Genomic DNA, 20,884 nt, shown 5'->3' on the forward strand with positions numbered 1-20,884 from the left:
TTGTACCATGGGGCCCTAGATTAGACAATTGAGGACAGGTCTGACCCTTACTTTTTCCAACTTTCCAACATTTTAAATCCTTAAAAGACAAAAATTCTACTGAAAATACTAACAGACCCTTGTCTGACATGGTGCTACAAATTTGGCTTTCAGCCTAACCATAACTTGTGCATTCTGGTTTGTGGGGAGGGGAGCATTTTGTTAAGGAGATTGTGGGCTTCATGTACTTGTTATTAACATCTATCTTGAAAGCTACGAGTCATATGAGTGCTGTTAAATGTCATATTTGCCTTATAGGTGATATCAGCTCTGGCTGTCAGTATGAAATGTCTTTAGAGAAGCTCTAGGTGGGAACACATCCTGTTTACATCAACCATTGAGTGAGCAGCTGGATAGCAGGCGGGTGACAGCATTGAGCTGTGTAACAGTCACTAACACCAGTCACCTCTGTCTAGCTGGGTTCTATTGGGCTCCACTCAGTTCACCTTCAGAAAATGGATTCTATGGACGTTTATCATGGGAACATCAGCCGGGAGACTGGGGAGAAGCTGCTGCTGGCTACGGGGATGGATGGCAGCTATTTACTGCGAGACAGTGAGAGCGTCCCAGGAGTGTATTGCCTGTGTGTGCTGTGAGTACAGAGAACCAAGGGAGTCTAAGGTCTAGGGCAGCAACACCCCTTACCCGGTGTATGTCTAAGTCTTGGGGAGCCAAGCTGCCATTTAGAATGCAGCTGCAAGTGGGTCTTATGGGTGAAGGATCAGCAGCATGGAGACCTTTTGGTGGGCAGCCAATTCGGTGATCCTGTGGCTTTCCACAGGGATGTCTACCTCCAACTTCTGGGTTCACAGCATGTATTCTGCCGCACATTACATTTGCCAGTTAGAATGGTCATCTTCTGGCAGAATGTGCAAATACTTCTGTGTCCGAAGCACTGTGGGGACTTAGCTTTTTAACATTGACTTCAGGCATGGGAGTGTGTAAGGGGTTCTTGGCCCTTTGCAGAAATAGGAAAGGACAGGTTCCTGCCATGGTGCGCTTACTCTTAAATGGGACACAAAACAGTGAGCAAAGACAAAGAGTGCAATGATGGGGTGGAGAGCAGGAAGGAGGATATAACAGCTTAAGCCATGCAGTTTGGATTGTAAATTGCATGTGCTGCTTGTTCATGCTGAATAATTCCTTTGGTTTTCCCTGTTGTCTGTCTTCCTCTTTAATACACTCAACAGCAGTATGGCCCAAAACCTCCTTTCCCCTGTGGGCTGGTATGGAGGAATATTGATGCTTTTCATTCATATATTGAAAGTGAGCGGTTGCCAACATTTCAGGGCCTGATTCTGCCAGCCTTACTACAGCTGAATATTGCCCTGCACACTGGGAGTATTGCTGCTGATTTCTGAATAAACTACTTTTAAAGCGCATGAAATACAAATAGATAATAAAGAAAATGGTGACAATTTATCAGTTAGGATTCTAGAGTTGGGGTAAGGGGAGGAATTCCTACGAGGTGTCTGTTATAGGTCACCAATTTGGAGAGAAGCCACTGATGAGTTGCTTCTGAAATGGGTATGAGCTGACAAAGGGCTTAATATTTATGGGGTATTTGAATGACAGAAGTGTGAGTTCTTTTAGCAAAGGAGGGCAGAAAGGATGAAGAATCCTAGGCATTAGAGTTTTGCATGCATGATAAACGAACAAAGCATGGCCAGCGGGTCTGTACCGGGAGCTATTTTAAAGAACTGAAGGGGTAGCAACAAGGTATGTTAATATCAGAAATTACGGAGACCAAGCAAATGATTATTAGCTAAAAGAAATAAGAGGAGGCTTTTGTCCGTGTAGAAAGGATAAGATAGTGAGAGTATTCCTACGTCTAAAATAATATTTATATCACACTTTCCACCAAAGGTCTGAATGTGCTTGTCAGCATCACTTGATTTAGCCTTGACTTTTAAACTGTGAAGGATGTGAGTAGTATTATCATTTTACAGATGGGCAAACTGAGGCTTAGAGCCACATAAGAAGGCTATAGTAGAACTGTAAATACAACCCAGTTCCCTTTTTATATCTCCTGTTGTGCCTTAATCACAAAGAATCGTCGTGCCTTGCCCTACTAAATGAGAAGGAAAAACAAAGATTAAAGAATTCCAAGTGAGATGACACACCTAATATCTATACCTCAGGCTTTAACAAGATGACAAAAAAATAGGGGATTAAGAAGTGTATTGAGTTAAAAGCTAATGCAGATTTGGGGTAGATATGAAAAGCGGTGATAAGGAAAGGAGCCAGCTAATAAATAATAAAAGCCCAAGTGTTCTTAAAGAACTATCAGAGTAAATGGTGAAACAGCTACTTATCATTTGTAGGGTCATCCAGAACAGGTGAGGGGTAGCAGGTGATTGGAGAGTCATGTACAATATTATCCAGCTTTATGAAAAATAAAGCGGGAATCCAGGAAATCAGTCTAATTAGTCTACATTCAATACTTGAACATATAGCAAGGACATGGAGCTGCAAATAATCCATAGGAGTTTCTGGTGGTATTAAAGGCAGTTTGTTTATATGAATGATAGGAAGGTCAGGTTTTTAAAGAATAGATTAGGACAGTTAAATATGAGGCTCATAGGTTCTGAAGACAAATGGGAATGCAATAAACAATAAAGGAACCTCCTAATTGTGCCGGCAAAATTTGCGAACCACAAAGTTTGCATTTAGGGATACATTTGCATGAGCAAAGGGTGAGATGAAAAAAATACTTACTTGTAAACTATAGATAAGTAAAGCTTTTATAATCCATAATATAAGTACTTAGGAAAACTTTTGACACTGTCTAGTGGAGATATCTACCTGAGCAGCTAGAACAATATTGTCTAGATAACTATGATCTGACGTGGATGGAAATCTGGTGGCAGAATCACAGAGATGAGCACTGGGTTCATAACTATTTAATACAGTATTTCAATAATGAATGTGGAGCAAGAAGTAGATTGTACAGTAATTAGTGTCTCAGAGGATAAACTAGGAAACAATGCTCTGAGTGGATGATGCAAAGAAATTACAGAATGATCTAGCAATGTGATGGTAATTTAGATAAGTGTATGCAATAGACCACTATAGCAGGCAAAAAACTTAAAATAGCGGAGCAGCTCTGCACAGAAGGGGAGAGAAAGCAGACAATGAACCAGAGACTAACTCATTGTGGGATGAAGACGCTTGCTGTAGCAAAAAAAGAACAAATCCTAGACTGGCAAATATACAGGGAGGACCAGTGCATAGGACCAGAGTGACAACAGTAGGACCAGAGTGACAACAGTACATGCTATAAAGCCTTGGCAAAACCAAAAAGAGGTGTGTGTAGACTTTGGGATTCATCACTACAGAAAAACAAACCAACCCCAAACCATTAGTAAACTATAGAATGTATTTCTGTATTAAGTTTTGGGGCTGTGATCGTGTTTTCATACCTCCTTGTAAAGCACAGAGAACAGTGTTGGCACTATGCAATTAATAACAATAATAACGGTTTTAACAAAAAAACTTTTAATCGGCACTCAGAAACTCTGATGATGGTTACTCTAGGAATACCTAGAGAGCGTTTAGGTAGAATGTGTACGGCTTACTGGAGATTCAGTCACTATGAAATGATTTCTGAAATGGTGAAGCAAAGCCTGTAAGTGAACGAAGAGATGTTGTCATACATATTGGAGCCAACCCCCCCAAATATATATTTTCTGTGAGAAATTTCAAATGAACTGAAAAGGTTTTGTAGTGATAATTTTTTCTGATGAAATGAAAACAACAAAATTGATTTGCAAAATTTTCAGTCTTTCCCTTTCTCTCTCTTCCCCCCTTCCACTGATTACAGCGTGGGGGGGAGGAGAAGGGGGAGGGAAAAAATCAGGTTTTGGGGGTTTTTTTTGCTGTTGAAAAAACAGAAAATTTTGATCCAAACAAAAAAATTGCCTCAAAAAGCCATTTGTCACTGAAAAATGTTTTGACGAAAATATTGTAGCCAACTCTAATAAACATGCCTGGCCGATCCTGCGCTCACCGCTGCCCATGTAAAGCAAGTTTTGGGAGTGCAATGACCTTAGCATGACCCCAAAGGCTTTAGAATCTTTTCAAAAAGGTTCAAGTGTTCTTTATGCCATTTTTCCTTCCTAAACACTTTGGCTGACTTTGAATATAATAAAGCTGTGGCCAGTCTCGATTGCCTCCTAATTAAAATAAAAACCTGACCCTAAGCAGAGTAATGACCTTGGAAAGGGGGAAGAATCAGACTCCACACAATTCATAAAGGATTTTGCTATTGCCATTGAATTTACATGGAAGGTGCTCAGATACCATGGTTATTGGTGGCAGGCTAAAACCCTTAGATAACTGAAGCGGCTTTGATAATCAGGACCCTGTTTGATAAACTTTTACCAAGGAAGCTTTTCTTTCCCACTGTTCTGTTCCCCAAAAGTACTATTGGTTTGTTTTGCTGCTTTCTTCCAGTTTCCCTTCAGTTCAAGCCCAGACTGAAGTGCCCTAAGTCACTGCATGCAGACGAGAGCCCACAAGCCTTCAAAGAGTGAACGTTTTTTGTGTGGCTGTGGCAAATCACAAAGACACACTTTCTTTCATGGATATTTTAAGACCACAATGATGAAGGGAAATAGTTCATACAGCAATAAGTAGGTTTTGGTTTGCATTGGGGGTCTCCCGTAGCTCTTGTAAATACAGATGCTCCCTGCAATTTTCTGCAACATTTTAAAATGAAGTGCTCCTCCGGGGCTTGCCTACAGTGACTTCTTTAATAACATTATTAAACAAATAATGTTGATTACTGCAAGAGTGGGTGTACGGCTGCATGATTCAACTATGCTAGCCCAGGAGCGCAAAGGTTTCAATTAATGATCTTTTGAAACGTTTCTTGCTGTTCTTCAAAATTAGGATGTTTATGAATGATTTTTTTAAAGAAACGGTTCCATTGCGTAACCAGTTGGATACTGCATACAACGTTACAAGATTTTATTATTGGGTCTTGATTTTTTTCTTATGAAGTTCTTTCTTTGCTAGCAACATGTTCTGTTCACAGACGTCTTGGATTCCTGTCTAAGTATCCTGTTTGACATTTTTTAACAGACATAGAGACTATCTGCACACATTGCTCCTAATGAAGTCAATGGGGAATGCAAGACACAAGAATGGGCTTATTTTTTAAACTGGGCCTGCAAAATTTGTGACTATACCTGTGGGTGCAGATGCTCCCTTCACCATTCCAGATACGTATATGCCTGTGCAAAGACAAGTAGCTGCATGTGTAAATTGGTAAAGCCAATGCTAATTATACTCCTACCGTACATGTATTTGGGGGCTCAAAATTTGTAGGGGGATGTCTCAAATGAATGTGAGTAGTTGTTTCAGTCCTCTAAATATCGATTAGAATGGCAGCTTAAGCTAAATACGACATCACTTTTATAGTGTGCTTTCAAATGATTTCTCTGAAGTCAACCATTCATGTACTATACTGCATTAAACCTTTAGGGAATAATTAGCAACTAGAGTATAAAACTGTTTGGAGCTCTTGAAGCACTGATAATGGCAACAGGACAGACTCCTATCTAATCAGCTTTAATTTTCTCTATTTGTTCCATCATCATAACCATGGTATCTGAGTTTCTTGGAATATTTAAGTTCAGTCACTGTGCCAAAACTTTCCACCTCACCACGCATAGCTGATGTGCTTACTGTATTGGATTCAGGATCATGAGTCAGCCTTAACGTTGCATTTCTTTTATTTTCCATTTAATATTCTTGATGGAAATTGCATAGTAATTGTATATATTATAGCAATGCACATAATAATCATCCTATTTTAAAATGTAACAGAACAAAAATGTCTTGGCAATGAAGCGTCTTCCATTCAAGGTTAGCATTGTAAATAGCATTCACCATTTTCTTGTATAAGAAAATTCTTCACTGTACATTGAAATATTCACTTCAGTAGAATTTACCAACCTTCCCAACTCATTGGAATGAAGATCATCATTGTCAAGAATAATTTTTTGATGGATTTTATATAATTAAAATATTTTTGTGATCATTCTGATAAGACACAGGCATTCTGAGCCCTGGATATTTATGAGAGCTGGTAGAAAATTTTCCGACAGCAATTCTGTTAGAAAATGTTGTTTCACTGAAGTTGAAATTTTTCTTGGGAATCTGTTGATCTTAGTGAAATTTCATGAAAAATATTGAAATGAAACAGTTTGATACTGTCCAAACATTCCATTCTCTCACTTTTGGTATGGAATGTTTAAATTTTTAATTGCAAAACACATTTCCATTGAGAAATGTATTTTATTTTAATATTTAAAATAAAAAACCAACAATTTCATTGAAACAAAATATTTCAATTGACCCAAAATGAATTTTTTCCCAAAAAAATTAATTTTGCAGAAAAATTAGACACTTTTTCTCATTTGTAGCAAAAACAAATTTCAGAATAGCAGAAATTCATGGAAAATGGAAATTCTGGTTCCTGCTCAGCTGTAACAATCCCCATGCGATACAAGTCAGGAGAAGAGAGAGTAGCTGAGAAAGTGAAGTTAAGATCCAGATTAGGTCTAGTCTAGACTTTGGAGGTTCATGATTGAGGCGGAATCACTGGTAGGGTTTGGGATTAGTTAGTAAGAATTTTCCATTTTCTTCAACGAGAAACAACAAAAGTGAAGAGTACTTGTGAAAACGTGGGTAATCTCTCCTCTGTAACAGGCTGCATCTGAACAGAACATTTAAAACGCAGCTGCATCAAGCAGAACAACAGACACCTACAAATGGAATGATGCTGTTATAATAATAGTGACACTAACACAAACGCGTCCATCACAATTCTCAGAAGTCTGGCCCACACTAAAATAAGTCCACTGAATCATCCATTGTTGCGAGATTTCCGCCTTCTTGGGATAACATCTCAAAAGAAATGCTGTTTTGTGAGATTTCGGCTGCTCAAAAGCCAGAATCAGAAAGTTGGGTCCCTTTTAGTTTTTCGATCTGACTCTGAACTAAATCCATAGATTTGGATCTGACTCTATTTCCCAAATTTGAAGAAGTTCATATTCAAGGTTTTGGTTTGGGCCAATCTCTACTTTCTAGTTAATGGTGCAGCAGAGGCTGGGCCAGGTAAATTTAGGATGCATGCTCTGGAGTCAGAAAAAAGTATGACAAGCCAATGGTCACAGGGATGCTGCCTTCAGTTAAAGAGTGTTCAGATGGTGTGAGGGGCTCAAGATCCCGCAGAGAAAATTGTAAAGTCAGAGGATCTCCAATTTTTTTTGCCAAGATGTGACATGCTCAGACCTAAGCTGGTTACAGACCAGAAAAGGAGAACATACAGTTAAGTTATGATCTAGGGCTATCAAGCGATTAAAAAAATTAATTGCGATTAATCTCACAATTAAAAAAATTAATCGTGATTAATTGCACCGTTAAACAATAATAGAATACCATTTATTTAAATATTTTTGGATGTTTTCTACATTTTCAAATATATTGATTTTAATTACAACACAGAATACAAAGTGTACAGTGCTTATTTTATATTAATTTTTTATTACAAACATTTGTACTGTAAAAAACAAAAGAAACAGTATTTTTTAATTCACCCAATACAAGTATTGTAGTGCAATCTCTTTATCATGAAAGTTGATCTTACAAAAGTAGAATTACGTACAAAAAATAACTGCATTCAAAAATAAAACAATGTAAAACTTTAGAGCCTACAACTCTAATCAGTCTTACTTCTTGTTCAGCCAATCCCTCAGACAAACAAGTTTGTTTACATTTGCAGAATATAATTCTGCCCGCTTCTAGTTTACAATGTCACCTGAAAGTGAGAACAGGTGTTTGCATAGCACTGTGGTAGCCAGCGTCGCAAGATATTTACATGCCAGATGTGCTAAAGATTCATATGTCCCTTTATGCTTCAACCATCATTCCAGAGGACATAGGGCCATGCTGATGACAGGTTCTGCTCGATAACGATCCAAAGCAGGGCAGACGCATGTTCATTTTCATCATCTGAGTCAGATGCCACTAGCAGAAGTTTGATTTTCTTTTTTTGGTGGTTCGAGTTCTGTAGTTTCCGCATCAGAGTGTTGCTCTTTTAAGACTTCTGAAAGCAAGCTTCACACCTCATCCCTCTCAGATTTTGGAAGGCACTTCAGATTCTTAAATCTTGGGTCGAGGGCTGTAGCTATCTTTAGAAATTTCACATTGGAATCTTCTTTGCATTTTGTCAAATTTGCAGTGAAAGTGTTCTTAAAATGAACAACCTGCTGGGTCATCATACGAGACTGCTATAACATGAAATATATGGCAGAATGCGGGTAAAACAGAGCAGGAGGCATACAATTCTCCCCCAAGGAGTTCAGTCACAAATTTAATTTATGCATTTTTTTTAACAAGCGTGATCAGCATGGAAGCATGGTATTCTATAGTTTAATAGTAAAATTAATCGTAATTAATTTTTTTGAGTTAATTGCGTGAGTTAACTGTGATTAATTGACAGCCCTATTATGACCCCATGTTATGGTATGTTACTAGGGTTGCCAACTTTCTAATCGCACAAAACCGAACATCTTTGCCTGAGGCCCCACCCCTTCTCTGAGGCCCTGCCCCCACTTTCCCCATCTCCCCACCCTCTATCGCTTGCTCTCCCCCACCTTCACTCACTTACACCGGGATGGGGCACGGGGTTGGGGTGTGGGAGGAGAGTGAGGGCTCTGGGGTGGAGTCGGGGATGAGGGGTTTGGGGTGCGGGAGAGGACTTCAGTCTGGGGCAGAGGGTTGGGTATGTGGGGGAGTTTGGACTCAGGGCTGGGGGTGTAGGCTCTGGGTGGGGCCAGAATTGAGGGGTTCAAGGTGCAGAAGAGGGCTCTGGGCTGGGGCAGGGGGTTGGGGGCGTGTGCGCGAGGGTGAGGACTCTGGCTGGGGGTAGAGGCTCTGGGGTGGGGCTGGGGGTGAGCAGTTTGGGGTGCAGGAGGGGGCTCTGGGCGGGGGCCGAGGGGTTCAGTGTGCAGGATGGGGTGAGGACTCCAGCTGGGGGTGTGGGCTCTGGGGTGCAGCCAGGGATGAGGGGTTTGGGGTGCAGAGGGGGCTGGGGCTCTGGGCTGGGTTGGGGGGTTGGGGGGGGTGCGGGGTGTAGGGTACCAGCAGCACTTACCACGGCTCCCAGGAAATGGCTGCCAGGTCCTTGCAAGAGGCTCTGTGCGCTGTCCCTGCGCCCGCAGGCACTGCCCCCGCAGCTCCCATTGGTCATGGTTCCCGGCCAATGGGAACTGTGGAGCTGGCGCTGGGGGTGGGGACAGTGCATGGAGCCTCCTAGGCCACCCATGCGCCTCGAGACCGCAAGGACCTGGTGGCTGCTTCCTGGAGCTACGCGGACCTAGGGCAGGCAGGGAGCCTGCCATAGCCCTGGGCCCCCGCTGCGCCGATGACTGGACTTTTAATGGCCCAGTCGGCAGTGCCGACTGGAGCCACCAGGGTCCCTTTTCGACTGGGCGTTCTGGTAGAAAACTGGACGTCTGGCAATGCTATATGTTACGCTGAGTTGAAGGTACAGAATCAAGTTAGAGGTTATGTGCAAGGTGGTGTAAATTATGTCAGTAAGACTGGGTTAGAGAGTCTAAACTGGCGTAACGCACAAGTCAAGGGGCCAGAAGAGAGAATGGTCAACCAGTAAAAGCAACTTCCAGGAAGGAGGCTAAAAGTATAAGCTAATGTAGGCCTTCCCCCTAATTTAACTTACACCTCCTTCTGCCCTCCCCATGAGTAAATTACTCCCAGTTAACCCACTTACAGACATACAACTCATTACATCCTTAAACAATGCTAAGGATGCAAAGTCAAGAACGCATAAGTTTGTCCATACAACCTTGTGCATATCCATTATGACAGTGTCTTTAATTACATGCTCACAAATTTTTCCACAGTACTCCTGCCTAATTCATTGCACAGGCTGGGCAATGCTCATTGAATCAGCAGCTATTCAATATTTTATTTTCTCTTCACGGTTCAGGGTGTGGCCCCAGGCCTTATTTATTGCACGCTATTCAAACTTTGCTCTGAAGACAGATTTACTAATTTGAACATGGGCTTTTCAATGCCACTCATCATTATATTATCTGAGTCCATCACATGTATTAATTAATTCATCTTCAGCATACACAAGTGAAATGGGGGGATGGTATTATCCCTATTTTGCAAATGGGAATTTGAGGCACAAAAACATTAAGGCCAAAAGTATCCACTAGCTTTTGATACCCAATTTGAGATACCTCAGCTCAGATTTTTCAGGGTATTTAGCATTATATTGGACTTTATATGTTTATAGCACAGCTTCCACTGACTTCATTTGCAGCTGAGTGCACTCAGCACATCTGTCCCCTCCATCTCCAAACCTACGCAGCATTGCAACCATGTGAGCCAGGTTGCTATGCCTGGAGTGAGGAGCTGGGCCCACAGGCGCCACTGCTGCGATTGCCGCAGATTTTATTAAAATTCACAATTAGTGTGAACACCCTGACCTCTGTGCCAAAACCATAGCCTTAATCATAATACACAGAGAGGGGCCGAATTAAAATCGCACAAACGGCCTTAATTCTGGCATTGCCTAACTTTTGAGTGCTTGAATTTGCAACTTCAATGTTCGTTTGACATAGGTGTTTTTTGTGTGTGAAATTTTCTAGGTTTTTTAAAAAAGCAAACTTAAAAAAAAAATCCATCATGTGGCACCATACGACACTCACATGGGTCATCAGCAGGAGGGAATCCTTAGATCCACCACACAGACTTCTGGCACCTGAGCTAATGGAGTAGCTGGTAGCCGTAGTAGGTTGTCATTGTCTATATGGAGCAGCACTATAGCCACACTCTTTGCCAGTGGGCTTCACAGATATTTGCCAAGAGCAGAGAAATCTTGGGTTCCAGTCTATGTTCTGAAGGGAGTATGGCCTAGAGGTCACAGCTCCTTCTGCCTAGTTCCCCACAAGCCTGACACCTTCTGTTCCTATCCCAGTCATGTCTCTTTCCCCTGTCACCTCATCCCAGTCTTCCCCTACTCCTGTTTCCTCTGACCTCAGCTCTCAGTTTCCTTGCCTAGCCAATCCATCTTCCCCCCACACCTACATCTGCTCCTACGCCTGGTTTTCCCCCAACCCCTGTCTACTCCCAGGTCCAGGCTACCCCCATCATCTCCCAGTCTTAGTCTCCCCTCCCACAGGCTCTTGTCTGTCTACTCCTCCACCATCTTCCCCATCTGGCTCTTGTTCCTTCCTCATTGCAATCAGACAGCATCCTCTTCCCTGCTGCCTGGGTCCTAGCAGGGGCAGCACTGCGGTTACAGGAGAGACAGTCTCCTGCCTCTTAGTTTCGGTGTTCAGCATCACACAGACCACAGCAGCTGAGAGCAGCAAATGCAGCAAAAAGCCTGCTCAGCCCTGTATCCCCAAGATAGAGCATGCTCAATGTATATGGAATTGTGAAAATTTAGCAGCCAAACTAACAAGTCTCTATTGAGCATGTGTGAATTGCAATTTTTCAAAGGCTTATAACTTGGCCAAATTTAGGTGGTTTCTCCTGGGGACAGCAAAAGGCACATTCTTGAAACAAAGCCAGTCCGCCTGTCAAATTCAATGTATGGAGGCACTCGAGTCGCTTAACAAAATGGTTATAAGAATTTTTTTTAACCTGGCCCAAACAATGTATTTTTCCCTGATAGCAGTCTCAGAAATAGCTGAACCTTTTTTTGGCAAAACGTCCGCAAAAAATTTAGCTTGAGGCAGATACCCAACATGGAAAATCAGTTTGAATGGTTAAAATCTGGGGAAGTCATAAGCGACTGAAAACAGGGCTTTACTGTGGGAAGGGTGGGCATGCTTAGCTCTATGCAGCACTACCAGCTTGGCCTAACTCATAGGTTATGGATTAAATTCCAAGGTGATGTGTTAATGTCTACACAGACTGCCAGTTCATAGGAACTGATACTGCAAACTCAAATAATTCCGGAAAGAGCTATATTTAAGGAGACAGCATTTAATGTTATTTATTGCTGACTTTGCTCTTTTCAGTTCAGTTTTGGGCCTAAAAATGAATAAACATTAGTTGAATAAAATTTCCCAACCAAGGTACAAAATATTTGGCAATTATTTCAAAACATACTGTGCTGTTAAAATGTCATGGTTAAATTATAAATTGCAGCAAATGGCTAGTATCCTCCAGTTATTTCAACAGTGCAGAAGATTGTAATTATTCACCTGGTAAAGTAAATGTGGCTGTAACACGTTTGAACACAGCTGAAAAGGGAGGAGGGGAGGAGGCTATGTAGGCAGATGCTGTCTCAGTGTATCATCTGTGTGAGAGGCATTTGCAGCTCTTTGGGTGGAATACTCTATAAAGGAAAAAACCCATCGTCTAAAGCAAAGTATAGTTCCTGTAGTGGAAACTTTGCTATGCTTTCCCCTTGACAGAATTTTCCTAGTTATGGTACCAAAGTAGAAACTGTTCAACGCGACCTTTTGTTCGATAGATTTAAAATCTATCTAATGTGAGATGGGATGTTAACTAGCGATCTCCTCTTCTACAAGCAATATCCAGCATGGTACTTTTACCCAGAGTTATTTTCTAAGCCATCTCCTGAGCAATTAGGAGTTATAACGTCTTTTGTCTCTGATCAAGAAGCTGGGCAAGTGACTCTGTGGAGGCCTTGGTGCCGCTCCATGCTTCATTCCATGGCGTTTCACCAGTGTAAAACTGGGGCATTGCAGGGGCGAATCAGGCCCACTGAGTGCAACAGTCAATGCTCCGTTCATCATTTTGTTGAGAGTGCGGCAATGTGGATCCAGATTTCACGTCGCCTAAACTTCAGGGCTGTTCGGACCTGGGCTTTTCATTTGGGCCATTTTAGAGCGAGGAGAGGGGCAGGCTGAGGGCATGGCTAGGTGGGTTCACATGGTCTCCCACGCCAACCCTGCAGAAAATGCTTTTTGTACAGCGGAGCCATCTGCTGGCTGAGGCATCCCTGACAGCTCAGTTCTGTTGGTGCTGTCCCGTCAGGGAGCTGGGGCAGAGTTGCAGAGGTCCCCAGAGCAAGGCCAGAGCGTAGGAACCCCATGTGGAGTGTCCTTTTCCTGATTCTTCTATGGGACATGGGGGTCAACCACCACCCCAAAGGGAAAAATTGGGAGGCAGCTCCATGAGAGAACCCCAGGTGCTAGCTCTCTCCCTTACCATTGTCCTCCCTCCAGCAGTTTTTCTATATCAGGGATTTGCCCTAGCCCTGAGCAAAGAGTGCAGGTTTTGATCTGATGGCATGCAGTTCATTTACCCACAAGGATGCACTGTGTAAGAGACAGGCTATGCCTGAGCCTGTCCTGTCAAACTAAGAGTAGTTCCAGTTTGAGCTGATTTAGAGAGAGAAAATTGAGCTGACAGCTAATGGTGCTACTGGGGAAACACCTCATTCAGCGTGCTAAAAGACTGCCTATGTGTACGTTATATCTAGTTTTATTGGCATAGGGTCCCTAGCTGCGTGGGAGGGGAAAGGTGAGAGTGGATGGGAGCTGCGCTACACACCCACAACTTTAAAAACAAACAGCCTGTCTGCCTGACCCTAAACATTAATGTGAGACAAGTTAAACCATGAACCTTTGTTTAAAACATCTGGGGGCTCTGCCATGCAATGGTGAGGGGGAACTCAGCTCATGAAAATCAGGTTGTGGGCAAACTGAAGGTAGAATGTGCTTTAAAGTGGTAATGAAGTTCCTGCTGTTTAACAGAAAGTTTTACGATAAGATCATATTCGTTAAGAAAACAGGTATCAAAAGTGCTGTAATTCACTTAGCTGAGATAAAGACCTTGAATAAGAGTTGGTTTCTGGGACGAGCTAGAGAAAGGTGTTGCTCAACATGTAATTCAGCATAGAAACAATGGGCCAGATCCTCATCTTCAATGCCATTGAAGTCAGTGTAGCTTCACCATTCTGCACCAGCAAATGATCTGGCCCAGTGGATCTGATTTGCCACTGCATTGCACCGTGTGTATGCATTCACAGCCGTGGAACGTGACAGTCCAAGGGGTATTAATGCGGACAAATCAAAACAGTAGCACTTTGCACCCACTTTGTGAATTAAAAACATTGTGACAGCTATTAATGACTTCCTATGTTGGTAAATGACTTCCGATAGCTAGAAACATTTCTGAGGTTATCAAAATGGCTTTTCAGAAATAAGTGATTGAGTTGCAGTGACATGTGATACGGTGCATAAGCAAATGTGTTCAAATATCTGTGTCATTTATGACTTCTATTATTTTGTAATAACTACAGTGATATTGTGTATAATTGGAAAGAGATGTAATATGTACCTGCTCTCTGAAAAATGGCTAATGCTGAAATATTGAATAATGCATAATGTCTTGGTGGAAATGCCAGATTATTGTAAACTTATTTCATTTTCTGAATGCATTGGGCCTGATTCTCCATTGCCCTGCATCTTGTGTAGTCATTTCCACCTTTGCAAAATGGGTGTAAAACTCCACTGGTCTGAGCTGTTACCACTTACTTTAACTTTGCACAGCAAGTAGTTTACACATGTAGCATGTCACTAACATCGGTCACTCTGCTTTTACGTCACATCTTTGAATCTTGGTGTATATGTAAAGTACTGGGCTCCTTCTAGCACGATTGACTCGAGTTGATGTCTATTTTCAGAGGTCTCTGAATGGAAACTGTGTGTTTAAAATAGATGGAAGATTTCAGGATCTCATAAGTGATCAGTGTTTCCAGGAGACTATTAATGACCTTGGGGCAGTCCAGGATTGAAGTGCAAAGGCAGAGCGTTGAGGGTTAGGAATGCATTAGCTAGACAAACTCTAATTTGCTTTGATAATGTGATTTTAGATTTCTAAATAAAATACGTCCATTGCACAGCATCTGGGAACATTTGCAGTTTAAAAAAAAAAAATCACTTAGCAGAACCGTCATCTACTAATGATACCTGTTGTGTTCTTATTCCAGAGGAAGTGTGTCTGATATATAAATAAGCATGTAAAAGGTCACTGATGGAAAGTTAAAACATTCACGCAGGTTTCATTGTCTAATATGGAGCAACTGTAGATCTCACAGACAGAGATGGATCAAACAATGCCCCCCCTCCTCCAAGTCCTAATACTGTACAATTCTGGGGATTCAACTCTAGCTCGCTGATCTGGGTCCAAATTTTGCATTTCTAAATATAGGCTACATCGACTAATTCATTGCTAAGGAAAGGAGCTTATCAAATGAACTAATTCCAGCATTACAGAGCAACTGCAAACTAAACCTGACAATAGACATGACTAATAAATACATGTTGATTCTTTCACAGATATAAGGGTTATGTTTATACCTACAGAGTGTCCAAGACGGATACAGGTTCCTGGAGTGCCGAGGTATGTATTGCTCCTTCTCTTCTAAAAGTTCCCACAGTTGAGTGTAGGTATTGATTTCAAGAAATATATCCGGGTTATTCACCTTTCTGCAATATCTGATTCTCATGTAATTTAATCAGTCTCAAGTGAGCCCATCACTGGTGCCAGGTCTGACCATTTTGAATGCACAAATTCATTCTCTTACAGTTCAGCTGTTACAGAATGCACCAGTGCACTATTTTGCAGCATTTTAAATGGCAGAAATATTGTGTTTTCATATTTTGACAGGCACAGTCAATATTAATTTCTCCTCTGCCAAACATGCCATTAATACCAGAATATTCAAAGCAATTCCCTATGATTTACAATGTTTTTAACTTAATTTCTTGACAGATTGTATTTACCCATAGCACAAGGCACATACATGATAGCTGAGATTTGATATGACGTTTAGCTTCACTTGTGTTGTGAGGAAACTCAGGACTGGTGTAGCAGTAGGTGCAATAATAACAGTGATTTAAGTTCATGGCATAATTTAGGTTCACGTGAATACTAATCCTTATTTATTTTCGGACGTTCTTGTTCTTTGGATGTAGTCAGCATATTAATTCATAATTAGCTTTCAGTTTGCACATTAATGAACATTGATTTACAAACATTAAAATATAATTTAACAGGCTTAATTCTGCTGGCAAAATTAGAGCAGAATATGTTGTACTGTACTGGAAACACCTGGACCAGATTCTGATGTCCGTTACGATCAAACCCTGGAGCTGAATGTGCTTCACACCCATTCCTGCTTAAAAAAAAAAAAAAAAAGTCTCTCTCATCACTGCAAAGAGCTAAAAAGAGCCCCATGTTCCATCTGTCTTTAAATACAGGGTCTTGACTCTGCATTCTTGCATTGGCTTAAGTGGGCGTTTTGCTTGTGGTGGGGCGTAGGGGAAGGCCCTAGTATTGGACCTGAAATACAGCGCGTGGGCAAATAGCTATTTGTTCCAAAACAGGGAGACTTGCTAAGCCCCAAATCTGAGGCTGTAAGAGAAAATTCAATAAACCAGATTTTGGCCTGATTTACCTCATGTACAAATCCACTGGCCTCGGGGGGATGGGATCTAGGCCAAGGCAGAATTTACCTCATTCTGTTCCTTTTCCTGAAAGGAAACTGGTACTTTCATAAGCTGTTGGAGCTCATGGGTGAAAGAGCAGAAATTGCTGAGGGACGTGGTGGCGCAGTGCACACTGCAGTAGGATGGACAGCACCAATACATTTTTGGCAGGGTCAGGCTGGAGCACAGGCAAAGCAAAGCCTTCATTTGAAGACGGGGTTAAGCAATTCACTGGCTAACTTCATCTCCCTGTGGTAGTAGAAAGGGAGACATCAAGGCAGCACCAGGCAGCACGCTCCTCCAGCAGCAGCAGTGAGGAAGAAAACTCATGGTGTTGGATCCTCCCCTCTGGCAACTGGAGATCCGCAGGGGGCCCCTCACATCATTAGGGAAATGGGTGCTAAGTAGACATGGCAGGCTAAACTTTGCCCTCAGTCACAGCTCATCAAATTTGTCTTACTCACAACAGCATTTGCCCCTCCCCTCCCATTAGCTGCCTCCCTTCTCCTCTCTCTTGCTGAGGTTGGTTTATTTTTGAAAGAACCAAGCGCAAAGCCTCACAAGAGACAATTTCAAAATACTGATGCTGAAATCCGGGCCCCCACGAAGTCAGTAGCAAACCTCCCATTATGTTCAGTGGAGCAAGGATTTCGCCCTGGTGTATAGGAACAGGATTACTCTTGCTGGTGCTGAGTACCTTTCTGTGCTGCCCTTCCACCCCACCTCCATGGGAGTATAAGGGGCGAGTACCACAGCTGCTTTCCCCCATGAGGCTGGGTGAGGAGAGTCTTCAGGCCCAGCCAGGGTGGCAGAAGGGATGTTGCTTTAGATGTCTAGTAAAGGCCCTTGAAGATAGAGATACACTGTGATGGGCATCTGCAAAGCTTAATTGAGAAGGATAGACAAAGTGATTTCAATAAAAGTAGGTAACAGTTTACAGAGCCCCTTGGTACAAAGAAATGAGAGATGTGACTAGTTAACAGGTGCAAACGGGAACCAAACACTCCATAAAACTTTTATAAGCAGGCTGGAGCCATGTTAATATTTACAGTAACAGGAACATCATCATGGGCACTAGGTCTTCCTCTGGAGCACCTTACCCGTGAGCTGGAACCATACATCGGCATTCTCTATCAATGACTTAATGAACATCATGGTATGCTGACTGCCCATGGTGATGCTTTTAAGAGCCTGGGAAACTAGATTAATGAGCTGGAGACTAAAAGCGGATCACTAGCAGGACTCAGAGGTGGCCGACGAGAGGGCTGATGTGCGCTCTCAGTGTGATGAAACTTCTCCCAGTAGCACTGGAGCGTTGTCTGTGTAAGTGTGATTGCTGCTGAAGACACGAAAGAGGCGCATGTTTTTCCTGACCCCCAGGTGGTGCTCGCATTACAGCAGGAGGTCAATTTTCTTCATGGTCTTTTGCTTGGTAAAGTGAGCAAATCTGACAAGGAAGTCATTGACAGAGGATAAATGTGGAATTCCCCGCACAGTATCCTTTTAGAGTCATTGTCCTGACTGTAGCAATACTTCAGTGGCAGCTGTGTTCTTATCTTGAGTGCAGAACAGACCCCCCCCCGCAAACTCTCGCCCTTTCTCTACCACCACATCGCCAATTGCAGGAACCATCAGAAGAGAGCCTGATGGTGCTGCAGTCGCTTCACTTTCACAGTGTGAAACCAGGTTCACAATGACCTTGCTAGACTTAGGGCTACACTTACTTGCCGTCCTTGTCTCGTGTCATCGTATCTAGCCATTTCCTTTCATTCTTTCTGTACAATAGAACTCCTCACAGCTGTATCAGGAATCACTATAATACTCCCAGGATTTTTTAAAAATCAACATTTCTTAGTCTGTTCCTGCAGTTTTTCATTCAGCAAAATTTTAATTGACATCAGTGGGCGATTTGCCCAATAAGCACTGCAGGATCTCATCTGTATTGACTGCCAAGGCTTTAGTCTTCAGGACGGTTATTAACAGATAGCTCTGTCTAACTGCAGTGGCCAGATTAGTGAACATATTGGGTCAACGCCCTCACTGTTGTACCCACTGACGTGACTGGAGGTACGTTAGGGATGCATCTGATCTGCATGGCTGCCCTGTGAGAGTGTGGCAGTAGTAGAGCCAGTGGGGGTGGAGTGCAGAGAACAAGCGGTGCTAGTACCAAAACACACATTTCAACTGGCTGGCTATGCTCCTGGGAAAGGGAGAGGAGAGAGGACAGCTCCAACAAATCTAAGGTGGCGTTGGGAATGGACTTCTCTTCTTGCTGAGGTTTTTACATGTATGAAAATAATGCTGTTCTATAACACCTCCCGGGTAGCTAGGTAGAGGTGTTCCCCTGTAGCTTGTTGTTTGGGTAATTTGTTGGTCTCTCACTTTACAGACTGCACCTGGGGTCCACAGAAGATTGTTCCGGAAAGTACACAACCTAATTACAGCATTCCAGAAGCCAGAACAAGGCATTATAACTCCTCTGCAGCATCCTGTAGTGAATGCTGCGAAAGCCAAGCACCCACAAGGTACTGCGAGGAGCACTTGGGAGCAGAATGGCATGGGCCTGTGGAGTTTGCCATCACATGTGCTAAGGGGCAAGATCCATTCTCTGGCTGTCCCCAACCCATGAGACATGCATGATATAAAAGGCTGTGGAACTAGTTCAGTGCCACTAAGCAGCAAGGGACAGGTAGTCTGCGCCACATGCACACTGCAGAGCTACATCCATGATAGCAGAAAAGGGTCTGGCAAGGGTGAGGCTCTATTGACCTGCTTCCCTTAAAAGATTGTGAGGAGTTGAAGCAACAGCTGCACAATGGCTGTGCTGGTATGCTCCAGCTTGGAGGGGAGCTTCTGTTCCCTCCATCCTGAACACCCCAGGCCTTTGGACAGAGAGAATGCAGGCTTGTTTGCTTCTATTAACCCATGGCAGTCACTACAACACCATGTGTACACCTCCTAAAGTCTGAAAAATTGGCCTCTTCCTAGCACCTAGTCTAGATTGTGGGGTTTGGATGGATGCCTTGTGGTGCTTGCTAGGGAATTTATATCCAACCGCAGCGTTGTATGTGAATATATTTCTTATACAGCATGCCGGTTGCATCAGTGATAGACAAGATGTAGTTAACCCCTGTGCCTCCTAGTAAATACAAAGACTATGAGCTTTTGCCTTCTTGCAGCGTTCATATTTTTATATGTTTGTTGTTGGTTTTTTTGTAGGAAAAAAGGAAGATCATGACTTTTATTTGCATCCTTCATGAAGACACGTCCCAGAGTTTGAAGTAATTTAAATAGGCTTTTATATGTCATTTTTACACAAAATGCTGTAGATTATAGACATTACAACTCTATGAGTTTTCCTGTAATATTTTCAGAAATGTATGTTTAATGCAACTTCTAGTCTGCCGTTTAAAAGATTGGCATGAATCTGGTTTTTTTTTTTATAAAGATGTGGGAGAAAAAATAACTAGCAATTGGATGACTTAATAATTTCATTTTCTGTTGGTGCTTGGGAGCTTTCTGTCTGAATATTAGTTAGTCTTTTTACATGAAGTTAGTGTTTGATTTCTGATGGAAATTCAGCCCAGCATAAGTCCTATGTATCACTTAAGACCTACTTATGGCCGCAGAATAGTGGCTTTTATATTGCAGATGCCTTGTGCAGGCTCTCTGCTCAAGGATGAATTTCACCCCAGAAGCAAATTTCAAAGGTGCAGGCCTGTGTATTCCCAGGAATTGAATTTTACACTGGTATCATACGCATCAGCCACTTCTTGCTGGGTGTTCTGGTACGCTTGTCCAATCAGGGAAAATAACCTGTACTATGTGCCCAATCAGAACTGACCAGCAATGTAGCAAATTCGGTCTGTGAGCCAGCCAAAGTTTAAAAAAATGTGTTGAATCTTTTTGAGCAACAAATGAATTTGAGGAAATTGTTTACAGTGATTCTGTGAGCTGGAGAAAGGTGGCTAACTTTGTCAAAAACATCATCCTTTCCATAGGATTTGCACTGCGCTTCCTTTTATTTCTGGGTACCTATGACGGTGGCATCTAGATGCCAAACTATCCTCCATTGTTGTGATGCCAAATCTGAGCAACTAACCTTACTCCAGCCTCTGATGTCACACAGTAATTTTCAAGACAATCCAAGTGTGCATGTGGATTTTAGAACAATTAGAACAAATGTCTGTTAAACAGCAAGCTCATCTCAACCTTAACTATAGGGAGGGCACTGCCCATCTATAATTAACAAAGAATGGGAAACCATTTTGAATAGATTTAAACTTTCATCATACTGGGCATTTCAGAAAACCATAATCATTTTTGTT

At 42.3% G+C, this 20,884-nt stretch overlaps 1 protein-coding gene across 2 annotated transcripts; it reads left to right on the top strand.

The window, feature by feature from the left end:
- The first annotated feature begins 462 nt into the window (after positions 1-462).
- On the top strand, positions 463-19,847 carry SH2D1A (SH2 domain containing 1A). 2 transcript variants are annotated; one of them, XM_065411223.1, is made up of 4 exons: positions 463-631; positions 15,405-15,468; positions 18,946-19,081; positions 19,776-19,847. In XM_065411223.1, the coding sequence occupies exons 1-4, from the start codon at positions 495-497 to the stop codon at positions 19,814-19,816; spliced, it is 378 nt and encodes a 125-aa protein (XP_065267295.1). In that variant the 5' UTR covers positions 463-494; the 3' UTR covers positions 19,817-19,847. The 2 variants fall into 2 exon arrangements, with proteins under 2 accessions (XP_065267295.1, XP_065267294.1); XM_065411222.1 differs by lacking the exon at positions 19,776-19,847 and having other exon boundaries at positions 18,946-19,185.
- Positions 19,848-20,884: the final 1,037 nt, after the last annotated feature.

This window comes from Emys orbicularis, chromosome 9 (genome assembly GCF_028017835.1).
Source record: "Emys orbicularis isolate rEmyOrb1 chromosome 9, rEmyOrb1.hap1, whole genome shotgun sequence".
Classification (NCBI taxonomy): domain Eukaryota; kingdom Metazoa; phylum Chordata; order Testudines; family Emydidae; genus Emys; species Emys orbicularis.